The following is a 16,477-nucleotide window of genomic DNA, read 5'->3' as shown; positions in this document are numbered from 1 at the left end:
CCATTGGCTTCAAAGGGAGCAGAGTTGGGCCAATGCTGAGTGATTTTGCAGTAGGGTTTAGCAGGATTTTTTTTAAAATCAAAGCAGACATTACAATTGTGTTACTTTATATGAACTCTGGTATTTATACTTCATAATGTATTTGAAAGCAATAATGAACAATGGGAGTGTCGGGCACTATGCCAGCTTCCTCCATAAACTCTTATGTGCCTACTTTGTAGTTTGTCACACACTTTAATGACTAAAGATAATTTACCAAAAACAATAAAAACAAGAACAGGGGGTCCTGAAACTGCTAACTCTTGGCTGAAGCCATAGCACTTTCTAAACAGTAGTCTATCTAGTCTCAAGAATCCTTCCCATTAAACATTCCATTAAACATCACATCACCCAGAACTCATCAGAAGCCTGATTCTCTTCCTACTGAAATTAATAGAAAACTCCTACTGACTTTAATGGGCAGAATCAGGCCTGGTAGAACTTCTTTTCTTTCATGTCTAAGAGAAGAGATTTCTATGTAGATTTAGCAATTGATCTTTCAAACATGTTAACAGTGACTGATGTTTTTATTTGGATGAATTGTTAAACCGTAGTTAGAACTGCTATTTCCTGTAGTAGGAGAGATTAAGTACAGACTATGGGCCAAAATTATGACAATCAAGTAGTGGAGGTTGGAGCAAGCACAATCTTATTTTTCTGGTAAGTGGAGAAAAGCTCAGATATGGAATCAAGGCTCAAGGTTTGCAAAATTGCTTGGAAAAAAGCATACGGAAAGCAAGGGTGCTGAATAGGTCTGAGGAAGCCATTTCTCTTACCCAAACGACCCAACCTTGGTCAAATGGCTACACCTAGGATCTGTAGGATCTTTCTGGGAAAAGCAGCAGCAGCAGCAGAAGAAATGTGTGGCATTACTGTGGTGTCAAAAAGGGCAAGGAATCAATGGAAGAAACAAAAAACCACATAAATTTTATCTGCAGAAAGAACACAGATTTACTTTATTGATAATGATTTGTACAAAATCATAGAATCATAGAATATCAGGGTTGGAAGGGACCTCAGGAGGTCATCTAGTCCAACCCCCTGCTCAAAGCAGGACCAATCCCCAATTAAATCATCCCAGCCATGGCTTTGTCAAGCCTGACCTTAATGGAGGCAAAAAAATGGAGGCAAAAAAAGACCACCATGCTCACAAACCACTGTGCTTATACCCCATCTGGAGTGTCCTTTCAACTCTATTTTGAACCAGCATCTTCTGGGATAGAGACACTGCTACTAAGATGAGAAAATTAAACACACACAAAACTACAGTACTGTTGTGATAAAATTCTGTCTCTTACTTTAGTTAATAATCTACCAGTGCATGATATTGTCACATTGCTGCCATCAAGAGATCTTTACAGTGTTCAAGGTGCTGATAATAATATTCACTTTTGGACTTGGCATTGCATGAGACTCTCATCATCACATTGAATTATCACATCATAAGCACAGTGCACTTTGGATTGCTTCAGTTTATAGAGCCCAGCAATGCAGGAATAACAAGCCACTTCCATGTTTTTATTTAGTTTTTCTCTTCTCCAGAATGTAATTGTTTATAACTTTTTAAAAAAATATCTATTTTTAACATGCCCCAAAATGACAGCTTCTCCACTCCCATTTTCTCTCTGTGTAATTCTGTCTCTATGGGTTCTGCATCCATCACTTCAGGAGGTCTGATGAAGAACTGTACTATGCTGAGGCTGTTTTAAAAGTTATGGCTGAAATATAGCAAATGAGGGTGGAAACAGATTAGAGTAAAACAGCAGAAAATGACTATAGTGGAAGCAGTTTGGAAATAGTTCAAACTATTGAATGAAATATTTATATGCACGGTGAGGGTAGAGAGAGTGAGGTTAGAGCATTAAAAAATTATTGGATGAATGCAAAAAAAGAGGATAGATACTAAGACAGACAAATTAAAGAACCAAGACCATGATTCTGAGCAAAAGTCAGAGAAAAGTAGGTGAGAGATGATGTTGAGTGAGTTAAAAAGACAAAGACAAATAGGATAAGAAGATAAGGTCAAAGGTTATGATGCTTATGGGCTAGGACTGAAGTTTTAAATTCAGAGCCTGTCTGGGTTTAGAAAAAACCTTAGAGAAAATGGAATGAAAAGTATTTGAAAGCAAAGAGAAATGTATTAGATAGATGACATACTGAGCTTCCTGAAACTAAGAGATCAGCATTATTTATGACTGTCCATAGTATGGAAAACAAGAAAATATAATCTTTAATAATTTATTTAAAAAATCCTTATGAATACACATTGAGAGCAAGACTCATCCATAAAAAAAAGAAAGTTTAAGACCTTCTACCAGATCATCCTAAAAGTAAGAAATAAATATTACCTCCATTTTGGATAAAGATTTACAAGTGTCACCAGCTAACTTTTCATAGCTATAAATTTTACCCTAAATGCTATTTGGTTTCATTAGAATCTTGGCCAAGAAAAACTTGAAACTGAAAAATTTTAACAAACATTTTAAAGTCAACAGTCTGGAGGAAGTAGCAAGGGAGGTGGTTTTTTGGGTCTTCACCTGAGATTCAATCGATTTCCTCTTTGTCAATACTGCAAATATCTGTGTACTAATATATGTAAGCTGCAAGGATTTGAAAGATAGGTCTTTAGAGACAGGAATAGTGGAGACTACTGGGAAGCTAAAGCCCCTGCTTTTGCAATGACAAGACAGTACATTGTGAGAAATGTATACACACTTGTTGCTGGCACTGGAAGAATATGGGCTTTCCCAGTGGATTCCACTCTATGTGACATTACGAGATGAAAATACATGCCACGAACAAAAAAACACTGGAAAGATACAGCATGTGTTTTTAATTTCTACTCAAAACACCCATTGAGCTAAATTCCACCCTTAATTCCACCCAGGCAATCCTAATTATTTCAGTCAGTTTCTTCAGACGTATAGGTCTTTTATTTTTGGATGAATTATTTCAGTCAGTTTCTATATATGTATAGGCCTTATAGGTCTTTTATTTTTTTGCACGGCATGTGCAACACAACAACCTAGAGTATATGAAACAGACTCTTGTTATATGTAACACAATTAGTATTTGAAATAAATACCTCATAATGAAGGGACAATGCTTTCGATTCTATTTGGGCCTGACCCAAAGTCTATTGAAGCCATTGTATTTATTTGGTCTTTGGATCAGACCTTGAATTCTGAAAAATTGTACCGTATTGAGTTAGACATAATCCCCATTACCTCTGAAATGCAATGTGTTGAATAGAGTATCAAGAAAAGGGGGTGTTCATATACAGTACCCATAAATTCACATTGCTAGATGTTAGGAGGATTCATAACAGCAAGATTAATTGCATAGCAGCTAGGCTAACTCCTTACAACATGACAGTGAACATAGTGGGATGAGAAGGATATTGAAGGAGCAATATAAACTCCATCAGAACTGCACATGCCTATTTCGAAAATAGTGATTTAGAGGGTGGTTTTACTCCCCAGCCAATACTTTTAGATATCACAAGATACTCTGGAGTAAAGATGAGGGTTATTTTTAAATTAATAGTTTAATTTAGCACTTTATTTTGGATTCCCGGGATTTTGCCTCCAGTTCCTGAAGGCCACCTGTCTGGGGACAGTCTTCTGATAAAGCCATGTGCAGAGCTGAACAGGTATCTCAGGGCTCAATCCCTATATGGTGTTAAGCACTCTGGGCCTGATCCAGCAAAGCACTCTAAGGGCATGCTTAATTTTAAGTATGTGAATAGTCCTGCTGAAGTAAAGCTCACATGCTTAAAATTAAATAATGCTGAAATGCTCTGCTGGATTGGGACCAGAAGTCTTAGCACCTTGTCAGACAGAGCACTTACACACAGACTTCCAGCACTGTAAGTAGAAAGAGATATTTCTTCCTCTTTCCCTTCTTTTCTTAGAGACCAGAATATAGAGAAAAGGGAGGAAAAAAGTCCTAGGGCTGATAATAGGAGGATGTGAGGCTGAAACCTGCTTGAGTCTACTGTAACTGTATTAGAGGAGCAGGGCTGCTGACAGGCTGGGCAGCCACTTCTACGGTAAGAGACACAGAGACACTGGAAGGAAAAGCTTTTCATCCCCTCTGCATCTCTTGATTCCTTCCCTCAGTGGTGACAACATCCATCTGTCACAGGCTGTTGTCAGGTCACTAAGAGTAAGGAAGAGTGTACAAGAACTGAGAGCATCAGAAACTAGCTCTGGACAATGATCCCTGAATGGGCTACCATGGGATAAAAGACTCTATCCTGTCACAACAATTCACATGTACATCTTAACGGCAAAGCAGTTACCTACATTGCCAGGAGATGCACTCCATATGCAGTCTCTCTTTACCCCACAGCAGCCACTGTGTTTTGGCCACCTGCCCTTGATTCAGTCCAAAGACAAGCATCCTTCTCATTTGCCTCCCACAGCTTGGATTGAGATTTTCAAAGAGACCCCATGGAAGTTAGGCACCCAACTCTCACAGGCTTTCAATGGTAGTTAGACACCTAACTTTCTTAGGCTAGCTTTGCAAATCACAACCCCAGTGCCTAATCAGCAGCCCACTGAAACCAGGAAGTGAGGGCATGTGGTAAGTAGTGTGATTTGCATCAACTTGGCATTCAGTTCCAGCATGATTTTCTACCACCTGGGTCTTGATCCATTGTCCATTGAAATCAATTGAAAGACTCCTATGGACTTCAATAGGCTTTGGATCAGGCCCTTAGAGATGAGGCAGAGGAGAAAAAATGCCTCTTTCCATAGATAGTACTTAGATACCAGTGATGGGTGCTACGGAAAACCCTAAGATAGATAGTGTTGGGACAGAAGAATGGATATTGCTTCCCATGTATGTTAGACAGGTCTGCAACATTTTGTGACAGGTAAAAATTAAGTTTTGAAAAATGATCAGCCAAGTTTTAAGGAGCTCATTGAACTACCTGATTTAAATCCAAGGTAGTTTAAATTACAATACACATCATACCAATGTGAGGCTTGAGTGCAGATCCAGGGCAGTAGGTGGCCATAAATGACATTTACCAAATGGAAGGGTGTGGCCCATAGCATGCAATAATGTCACACCCAATTTTGATAGTATGTGTTGCCTCTATCACTAAAAAGTCCCAGAATGTTACCTTTGATCAGAGATGCTTCTTTTCTCCCTTGTCAGTTCGTTCACAGTGGTTGGCTGAACACTTAAAAAGCAAGAATCATAAATATCAATTAATGTGTTGTAACTCCACTAAGGACTTAAATCAGGTATTTTCCCAATCATCACCAACATTTACCTGATATTGACCACATACACGGTATAATTCCAGTTCTGGAAGGTCTTATTTAGCTGAAAAATACAGAGAGAATAATTACAAGGATGGTGTGATAAAGAAAGGCTCCTGCATTATCTAGCAGAGTCTTATAAGCTCACCTCCCACCAAAAACAACACCTTTATTTGGCAAAATGAAGAGACTAACATTTTCCCATTGTGAGATTATGGCCTTATTAGGTGTGTATATTTACCAGTGCAAAGTGGAGGGTGGGGAAGGGACCCGTAATAAAGGTACTGTGCAATCAATAGACAACTGTAAGAGGTGCTGAGACACCTCCCCATGCCATTTTTTCTGTAAAGGTTGTGGTTGGAAAGATTTCTGGGCACTGAATGATACGGGAAATACGCTGTAAATTTTTCTCAAAGGTCTACAATCTGTTGCTGAACCTCTCTGTTTCAATCTTTTACTTTAAATAGGCATGAAGTGCCCAATCCTGCCCCACTGAGGACAATGGGAGTGTTACCATTGACTTCTATGGGTGCAGAGTCTATCCCTAAATGCATAAAGAGGTGACATACTAGTTTCTATTCCCTCTTTCCGCCCCTCAAAAAGTTCAGACCACATGTAGGGGTAGAGACCTATGAAGCAGAGTGGTTACAGAGGATGTGCATGGTTTGGTTTAAGCCGGGGAGAGAATGGATTGAGCTGCCTGGCACCACCACCCTATGACTAACATTGGAGGATTTTGTAAATTTGGGGAGGATTATTAAATTGTAACTTGTGGGGGTGAAAGTTCAATGGATGGAGAGGGTTGGTTTGTTTGTTTCCCCAGACTGTGATCTTGAGAGGAAATTGAGAGTACCTGTACTGGGGAGAAGGACTTTGTGGCCTGCCCTGATGGTGCTCAACTGCATTTTTTCAATTGACTACTTTACAGTGGCCAAGAGAGTGGAACAAGGTATTTTTTTGGCCATGTTCAAGAATTAAAACCCAGAAGTCCATACTCAGTGACTTCAACACCACAGCAGTGAAGAATTTCATCAGTTCACCACGTGTCTTTGCAGTAGGCTGATTGGCACACCGACACTAGACCCTTCATAACCTCATTGTGGGAGTAACATACAAGATGGACACACCGTATTTAACCCATTTTTAGGTGTGAGACCTCCTATCGTTCAGACGGAATGCAAACCAACTACTCCAGTGATCCACCCTAAGGATCCTACACTGTATGAAATACCTGGCTGGAGCCAACTGTGCTCTATGGACCAGCTTTTCACTGATTGTTTTAAGAGCACGGTGGGGATGTTCTCTAAGACATTTAGATGCAGCAGGTCAATAAGAATATAGTGCATAACTGTCACTTTTCAGTGCCAACATCCACCAAACATCATCATTAAATCTACATCAGTCATTTCGTAGAGTATAATTTATTTTAATAATGAATGTACAGATTCGAGGTCTCTTGCTACAGAAATATAAATACTGCAGCTCTATGTCAATAAATCTATCATCAGGAAACTATTTTTCTTCTGGAAAAATAATAGTAGTAATAGAAAAATAGAAAGCTGCCCCTCCACCTGTACAAAGCAAAATGTCCACCTCAAACCACTAACAAAAAAGTAATGAGCCTCAGTTACATCTATCAACCATCACCTGATCTAATTTACAATGTGACACTTTATGGAACGTTATTGACATCAAAATGCTCTAAAGCAGATTCCAACTATTGTACATTCCCAAAGTGTTTTGCCCAAAAATTTGTTTTAGGGTATAAAATTATGTGTAGGTAGCATGCAAATATCACTTCAGGTTGCTGTATTATCAAAACTTTTCACAGACATACAGTAATTTACCATTAAAAATTCTTTACATTTATATGAAAAAGAAAAAGGAGGGCTATCTAGGTAGGCATTCTACCACCAAATAAATAAACAAAGAACAACAACAAACAGCTATCAGAACATAAAAATACATTCTCCACATATCTAATCTGTATGAAACAGCTCCCTAATATGAGGTAGAGAAGGTTAATGTACTAAATCAAATTCTAAAACACCTCATAAACAAGAACAAAATCTTACTGTTCTGCCTACTTTTCTGCTTTTGTATATGTGTTGACCTCATTTTTAAGACAACCTCATACTTGCAATGTGCTTTAGCTTGAAAGCAGTTAATTACACGTAAATAAACATTACGGTCAAATGTCAATATTAGGCAAAAGTTATTCTGGAAAATCACATGGTTCCCCTGGGCTATGCCTCCTCCAGAAATATTATATTTGAAGTTCTTTGTATTCTAATAGTAACTTGCTGAGAGAGTTCTTTCTGGTGGTGTCTTGATTATTATTTTCTGATCTTTTCCTCATCACTTTGATGACCTGTGTTTGCAGCCCATCCACTTATGCACATCAAACTGCATTTGGTGGCTTGACATTTCTGGATCCCTTGTATCAGCATAAAACTAGCCTTGCATGGGGAGAGCATGCTACAATAAACAAGGTAGTTTCTGGGTATTATGACAATCATAGCAAGCATACATGGCTTTGAGAATCTCTGCTCCAGACATACACAAACTCTGACCCACAGACCACTAGTAGTGTTGACCCCTCATTTCTATTGCTGTAGAATAACATTTCAAAAACACCTAAGTGACTTAGGAGCCTAAGCACTACTTTCATTTGTGACTTAGGCACTTAGGATCCTAAGTCCTGTTGACTTTGAATGAGACTTAGATGTATAAAGGCTACATTTTTAAAAGGCATTTAGGTGCCTAAAGATTCAGATAGCCACCTAGTGGGATTCTGAAAAGCTCCAGGTGCCTAACACACATTGATTTCTGTCCCAAAATGCCTACATCACTTTTGAAAATGGGACTTAAATTCCCAAGCTCCTTAGATAACATTTGATAATTTTACCCATGGTACCTAAGGGCCTAAAGAAGTAGCGTGTTCCCACTTGTTTTAACTACTGTACAAACAAACAACAGACCCTGCTCAGGAGAGCTCATAAACTAGACCAACTGGTTTCTTTGATGTTCCCCCTTTTTCCCCAGCTCTTATCGATTTGACGTAATTTAAGGTGCAGATTCATAAATATACAACTCACATAAATAGGGAGAAACTTAACTTACCCATTCGGCCACCACACTCTGTACTTTTGACTCTAAAATGGACTTGTAATTGAAGACAGTAATGGAAATCCTGTAGAATAGCCCCCCTGTCCATTAAAAACAGTATTACAAATATCAGAAACATTGAACATCATTCATAATATATTGCCAAACTTTCTCTGTTTAAAACTTCAAGACCTTATTTTTGTAGCAAAAGATAACTTGGTGGATAGGGTCTGAACTCACATTTTGGTATACCCAAAACTCTTGTTGCTATTATAGGAGTTTGAGTGCACACAGGAATGCAGGATTGGGCCTACGGTCCAACAAAATGGAATTTATATGTAAATATGACTCTGTATATGACTGAAATGTAATTGTGAGATCCTGAAAATGCCATAAATATAAAATAATAATAAATACTGAGTTTTCAAACAGGACATAATCTGGTGTAATCTAGAAAAACTCTGCAGATTCTACTGGAATCTCTCAGGATTTACAATGGTCTGAGAGCAAAATGTGAATCCATCAGTTTAAAAGCAACAAATAACCAAGGACAGAATTTGAAGATAGTAGGGTTCGATGGGTGTTTCTTGGACACAATACTGCATGAAGAATCTTTGTTCTCAAATCCCTCTTGAGTTTGCACAGCTGGCAGTTAGAAAGACAAACCATATTTTAACTGCAAAGTGAACAAACTTCATTTGGAAAGCCTTCAGATACAATAAATCTAGAACTTCATCTTGCCATTTTTTGAAGAGTCACATTTTAGATGACAGTGAAACTTTAGAACATGAACAAGACTATTTTGAAGTGACAGTAATTAACTTTAGATAAATTCTCCCTAAACTCATGGGGACGGTAAACAATTCTTCTTTTCCTGTTGCAAAATTTCACACATACATAAATAAATAAAATAAGTTTTGTTCCAGGCCATTTTGTGACTCAAAAATTTGACTTTTCACAAAATAAGAATTGTGCTTTAAAACACTGCAAAATTTTGCCAGCCTTCATGGGAAATGGCTCTCTCTGTGTGAAATTCATCTTTATGTGGCGGGGTGGCGAAAGGACCTCCAAACCAATTAGGCTCCACATGTGGATTGTGGAGGACTCCACCAGCTGAGTGGCCATACAGGTTACCTACTCTCTATGAACTACAGAAAAGGTATCAGCACTGCCTCTGAATACCGTATTAGCCATGGGCATGGTCCATAGATCTCCATTTATATAGATCCTATAACTTAAGTGGATGCGGAGGTACTGTGGCTGCTCTTACAGTCCATTGGCGGGAGTAGCAGCTGAGGAGAGGCCTTGCCGTGGTCCTGGGTTGGAGTGGAAGAGCTCAGACACTCAGGCTTTTCTGAACCCTTTGAGAATTCAAGTTCAAAAATCAAAGTCAAAACTTCAAAAATGCTGAAGATTTTGTTAAAATAGAAGATCATGCTACAATCTGTTGAAAAAATAGATTCAGTTGAATAGATTCTGAATGAGACTTGAGATTTTCCAATTTAATTGTAAATACTTTGCATCACCCTACTCATGAACTTGCTTTTCTCTTTGTTATGGGTTACTCCTACTGCCACTAAGGTCAGTGTGAAAACTCGTTTTGAATTCAACAGTGCAGAATCAAGCCCTTAAAGGAAACTTGATTGCCAAGTAATGTTTTAACTAAACTCTCACAGCAAAAGGTCATAAATCTAAAGGACACTAATGTATATTTTCCTAGTAAAAAAAAAATAAATAAATAAAGATAAAAATTCATTATTTGGTTTACTCTGAAAATGGCATTTCCATTGTTATCTTTATTGTGATCATTTCATGGAGGAAAGTGGAATGTTTAATTCTGGACTCAGAAAGAGAAAATATACTGTACTGTAAAATACATGGTATATACTATATATAGTTAATGTATTTGATATGTATATACATACAAATGTATACATGTATACACATACAATAAAATACATGGTATATATTGTATATGGATAATTAAATACATGGTATGTATTATTTTTAGATAATATATTTTATGTGTATATATATATATATACACAGTAGACATACAAATGTTACACACACACAGTGTCATATTATATGTATAGTCTCTTATATAGTTATATAGTGTCACAAATATGAGTGAAATGTTCTTAATGTACAAAATAAAATACTTTTCGAACACAGCATCTATTAACTAGTGTTAAATAGTTTCACAGTCACCACCACATTATGACCCAAAGCGTGTTTCAGTCAGACTAGCAAAGAACTACTCTACATTTCTAATCACTCTCAGGAGACTACAGGACAGCTGGTGAATCCAAAAGTGCTTCCCCACTTAAAATTGTCCCCCCCCCCCTTAAATATGTTGCTTGGAGAAAATTATTTTTACAGGAAAATAATTGATGAAAAGTAGACTGAAGCAGTTTAACATAAATAAATAAATAAATAAATAAAATGATTAAAATTGCAAAAATATAGAAGATGAGCAAAATTATCCGGATTGGATTCCCACCCTCACCCCCCATTTTCCTCACATTTTTCAAAACTTTCATTGTTAAATTTGAGGTGGACCCTGGATTTGACTTTTTAAAATAATCAAAGCCACAAAAATGTAAATACTGTAATTGAAAAAAATCCAAAAATATTTAAGAATAAAAATAATGAACATCAGAATAATAAATAAATAGATGGCAATCAACTTATTGTCCCAGCAGTCTCCTTAGAGCTCTATTGGTTAGAGAATGGGAAGACAGCTATTAGAAACCACATGTTAATGGCATGTGCTAAGATTGTTTTGGAATATGTTACAAATTCCCTCCTACTGTAATTAAATTGCTATTCTACAATCTACATGAAGCTACATGTAAGGATTAAACCTGGATATTTCTACATCCAGTTCTACAAAGTGCATATCTAGGAGATGAGGTGATATTTTCTCTACATCTAGCTTAATGCCTTGACATACTGTAGTTGACCTCAGGTCCACACAGGCAGCTCAGTTCAGCGAAGAAGTTACATAAATAAGACAAAACTAATTTTGGGGAGCTGGTAAGTGGATTCAGTGGTCTGTAAGGGGTGAAGATTTGGCTTGTTCCAGCAGATGCATTGGCCAAGGGATTTTCATACACTGAAATAGATGACTGGTGGTACATTACTTGAGAAGCTGATCTTTGGGACTGCAAGACAGAATGATGAATAGTTGCTCCGGTTATTGTTACAGCATAGTTTAAAATACTCTCAGTGGCATGAATAAAAGTCCCGCTGTATGGAGATGACAGAGATATTGCACTGGCCACTACTGAAATTGTTGTTGGTTCCAAAATAAAAGAGATATTTGTTATTTTTCCATAATCGGTGTACGCTTCAAAAGACAGATGCATGGTCTGTAATTGCGAATCAATGGTATGAATATTACTGGAATTCAAAGAGGACATTCCTTTGTTAATAAACCCTTCAATCTGTCTGCTAGAATAGTAGTATACCTCCCATTCTGATTCTCTTCCTGGAAGTGGTGATTCAGTATTTGACATCAGTAAAGTAGTACTCCCAATATTTACATCATAGAGCACTCCCATTTCAAGAGAAGGTGTCAGATTGATTTCTGGATCTTCAACAGATTTTTGTTCTAGAACAGTTATGTGGCTTTTAATTGCTAGCTTTGTTAGTAAATTTAACTCTGCTACATTCCATAGCTGACCCAAGCTTGGTGAAATTTTGTCAAGATCATTTTGAAGACTTTGTGATAGTGAGGGTGTAGAAAATAACAATGATGTTGAGCAGCTGTCAGGATGTGCACTGGCCCTGATTTTTTGTTCTGAATGAAGAGTGTCTGTTTTTTCCAAAGACAATGTCATTGTGAGGAAGTTAGAACGCAGTGAGCTGTGTGTTCCTACAAAATCAGTGTCTACATCTGGCTGAACTTTACTTTTTCCATTATCAAAAGCACTTGTTGGATTACTCTCTTTGACCATATAAATGTTTTGTGATTGTGATGGTCCATTAGCTTTTGTATAGGTTACCGAACTCTCTGATGATCTGTCAGGTAAGCAGGCAACATAGTTATCCTCTGTACACGAAGGCTGGGCTGCCGAGTAAGTGAAGAAAATTGAAGCAAATGTCTGCCTGTGATGTTGGAAGGTCATGCCGATTTGATCTGGACTTGAAATTTGATCCCAAGTCTGCATGTGTAAACTAGCAACACTTTTAAATTCGTCAGTGAAAGTTGCATGTGAAATATCAAAGGTACTCGTCCGTAACTGCATGGAAGGCTGATGTGAAGACATTTCCAGTGAAGGGAAATGAGAATTTGAAGACACATTTATGTTAGGAGAAATGGTCATTTTTGACTGTGATATTTTCCCTTTTATATTTTCTGAAATCCCTAGTGAAGGGATCAGAACAATTGAACTAAAGCTTTCCATATCCAAAGATGACATATAGCTAGAAAAGTTCATTTTTTCTGTTCCATAACCTGATGTATTGATGGTAGTGTGCATAAGGATATTATCAGCTGCAGTAGGGGAACTAAAAAATGTCTGTTTCTCTGTTGAGGAAGCAAGTTTATTAAATGAGAACCACCAGCTTTCTGAAAGTTCCCCAGAAAACTCTGGAGACTCTTGTTTGAAATTACAGTACAAAGTCCAAAAACTTGCTGGTAAAGAAGGAGCAATATTAATATACTGTGTTGGCAGACCCAAATAACCTGGTTTCCAGGTATTACTGATTCTGTTCATGTTTTCTGACTCAGGTGTGGAAAAAACAGAATCTTCATGTAGGTTGTCATTATGATTTGTATCTAAAGTACTTTCTAATTTTTCATTTCCAGGGATCTCATTTGGTTTCCTTTGCATATTTGCAGAGGGTTTTAAAGAATGGGGTATATAGTTGCTGGTAGAAATAAGTGTGTTGAAGAGTTCAAATTCATCTTCTGGAGAAGATGCTTCTTCATCTTCCTCTTTTGGCAATTTGGTCAAAGGCCTAAATATAAATAAGTCACTTTTCAAATATGCATGACTCAAGGATTCTTGATAAACTGGTGAAACAGTAACAGTGTGTTGAAATTCTGAACTTCTCTTTCTTGTTGCTAGCAAGAGTGCTGACAATCTTAGCAATTCTGTGCTGTCTTCCAGTGTTAGAAGAGTTTCTGTTGGTTGGATATCAAGTATAGCTTCTTTATATATTTCTTTTATATCTTGGAAGAAACTAGATGGATTTGAAAGATGAGTCTGTTTGGAGGTTACCTTTCTAAGGTTTACTGATTGATGATCCTTGAAGTATTTAAATTTTGTAGACTGCAATTCATCATTCGCTTCTGCAATATAAACACTATTCCTAATAGAATCATCTTCCAGAATTTTCTTAGTGGATACAAGGTAAACATTTTCAGGTGAAAATTCTAGTAAGTCCAGCCTACTTTTTTGAAAAGATGACTCATATTGTGTAGAAGCAGCAGATAGCCTAGACAGAGAATGATGGTTTTCTTCTGGAATGTCAGAAATAACATGATGATATGATGCAGCATTGTTCCACCAGCTGAGAGATTTCAAGACATTGTATATACTTTCATGTGTGGAAGAGGATGTGCCACTATTAGAAGAAAAAATCCACAGGGGTTCTTTTGTGTGTTCATAAAGGTTTCTTTTGCTTGTCAGAGTGAGGAATGCTGACTCAGAATTAGTATAATCCAATCCATCAGTCAAAGTCCATGTTAGTTCTGGACTAAAACTTTCACTCTGCAGAAGAGGAAGTCCTACATTCTTGGAGTGATCTGTAACCATGGGGGTTATTGGAATTTGTGCTATATCATGAATCTCATTCAGTAAGCCACTAGAGTGATTCAAAACACTATTATGGGTTGACTGATTTATTGTAGTATTGTGCTCTGTGAAAGGATTCAAGGTAGCAACTTCAGTCTCCCCAGAAGCAGCTGATGTGGCCTCAGAAGTAGGTAGCAAGAACACGTTGTGTACGTTTTTTCTCTCTGGGTTTTGGTCCTTAGGTGATGAACTTTTACTGGGTTGGAGAGGCCTTTGTCTCACTGGCCAAATAATTGGGGTTGAGATAATTCCTAAATTTTTGACCCCTTTTATCATAGAATCTTGCTGCCCTTGTAGTAGTGAGCGGGAGGATTCAGGTGAATTTCTCTTCATTCTGAAGATAACTGTAGCAGGAACTCTCAATTCCTGCAGGTCTGTATGTAGCAAGCCATATAGTTAATGGATGAAAGAAAAATTATTTATACAAACCAAATGATTCACCTCACGTCAGAAACTCTGTTAGCTCAGTGGAAGCTGAATTTGCTTACTTTAAGTGTGAATTTGGCATCTTGTCTTTTAGTCTTTCTGCTTTATGAAGAGAATTTTATAGACACCCAGAAGAGTTAGCCATCCAGTTTTCATTGATTTTAATGGAAATTGGGCATCCAGTTTCCCTGTGTGGCTTTGAAAATCTCAGCATTACTATATTGGTTAACTGTTTAGTGTGAACATCTTGCGATTGGTTCCATAAATAGAAACGAAACACCCCTTGACATAAGTGACTCAATACTTTCCAGGGTCTGGCTCTTTTCCTCTAGAGTACAGTCAAATATCAAAGAAGAAAAATATAGGTACAAACTACTAAATTCTAAGATGAACTCTACAGTAATGTTTGCAGGACATAATAAGCTATAATATAAAACTACCAGAGGTTTTACATCCTCCAATAGAAATGAACACATTTGTTAAAAATGCACAATCATTGATTTAATTCTGTGGAGCCCACTGAAAATGAAATCCCTGCAGAAAAGGATTTTTGTGAGATCTCCTGTGATATTTTGTAGAAAACCAATGAAAGCTGTGTTAAAATAGTTTCTTTCAATTCATTACTATTATTATTTTTACTTAATTTGTATTTTGGTAGCTCCCCCAACATGCTACACTATCTCCTGAGGAAAGTGATCTCTTAGAACTTGATAAAATGTCAAAGGAAATCTCTACTTTCCTGTGAATAGCAGTGGGCTTATAATTGATTCATCTGGTACCATTAAAGTTTCCCTAATCTTTCTGAATGAAAACTACATTATATTCAATGTTGTCAATATTTTCCTAAATAAAATAATGATCCTGCTCCCCTTGAAGTCAATGGAAAGATTCCTGTTGAGTCAGTGGAAGTTGTTTTGCTCCAACAGACAGATTCCACTTGGCTTCTCAAAAACTTACCAGTGGGGAATAGATCATTCCAAAGTTCCACCGGCCCACCTGAAAATGTGGCTGCTATGTGGCACTTAAACAGCAGCTGTGTTAAAATGTCTCAAAGACATGTCTATTTTTATCCTCTTTTTAAAATATCTATCTTGGCCCTGTGTGCTTTGAAGATTAGTGAATGAACAATATAAATAACAAGTGATACATAATGTGGAAATGGCTCGCTTTTATATAAGAAATACGCAAGCATATTAAAAAAATATGGGGCCTGATTCTGTTCTCAAACCAGTTTTACATGATTGACATGGAGTAACTCCTGATTTACACTAGTGTTATTAAGAGCAGAATCAAACCCAATATGTGAAACTTGACATTTGTTATATTTAAATAAACCTTATAACACAATACATTTGCTTTAGACACAGTACAAGGAAAAATGTAACACAGGATTTCTTACCATCGTTTGGCTTATCGGTTCTATTAGTATCGGGCATGTTAGTGGTGACAGTGGGTGGTGGAGGAGTAGTAGCATTTACAGTAGTAGTAGCTGGTAACAAAGATGAGAGAAAGGTGAATTTGCATGAAAAATGAATGTTAATGTGGTCAGGCACAATGGGAATAATGCATGAAAACATACATAGAGAGTGAAGGAAACCATTTACTATACATGTTAATATACACACACCAAACTTCTGTATAAAGTAATGAATATGAATGAACTGATGTAGGTCCCAGTCCTGCAATCCTTACTCCTGCGGACTTCAGTGGGAGTAAGTGTTGCAAGATCAGTCCTGTACTGTCTTCACAAATTCTGAATCATTTAATAAGATCTTCTATGAAGAGTTGTGCAAAGGCCAGAAAATAAATAACACGGCTTCAAAC

At 37.2% G+C, this 16,477-nt stretch overlaps 1 protein-coding gene across 5 annotated transcripts in view; it reads right to left on the bottom strand.

The window, feature by feature from the left end:
- ADGRG6 (adhesion G protein-coupled receptor G6) overlaps positions 1-16,477 on the bottom strand; it is a 155,499-nt gene that overhangs the window by 62,194 nt on the left and 76,828 nt on the right. For 4 of the 5 annotated variants that reach the window (XM_048844362.2, XM_048844364.2, XM_048844365.2 and 1 more), the window contains exons 6-9: positions 16,053-16,142; positions 8,436-8,521; positions 5,324-5,376; positions 5,171-5,230 (exon numbers count right to left, since the gene is read on the bottom strand). In XM_048844362.2, the coding sequence (XP_048700319.2) occupies positions 5,171-5,230; positions 5,324-5,376; positions 8,436-8,521; positions 16,053-16,142 (289 nt within the window). The remainder of the gene's footprint in view (positions 1-5,170; positions 5,231-5,323; positions 5,377-8,435; positions 8,522-16,052; positions 16,143-16,477) is intronic. The other variant, XM_048844363.2, reaches the window with a different exon arrangement.

Source organism: Caretta caretta, chromosome 3 (assembly GCF_965140235.1).
Source record: "Caretta caretta isolate rCarCar2 chromosome 3, rCarCar1.hap1, whole genome shotgun sequence".
NCBI classification, from domain to species: Eukaryota; Metazoa; Chordata; order Testudines; family Cheloniidae; genus Caretta; species Caretta caretta.
The sequence above is the reverse complement of the archived record's forward strand: the minus strand, read 5'-3'. Positions and strand labels throughout refer to the sequence as shown.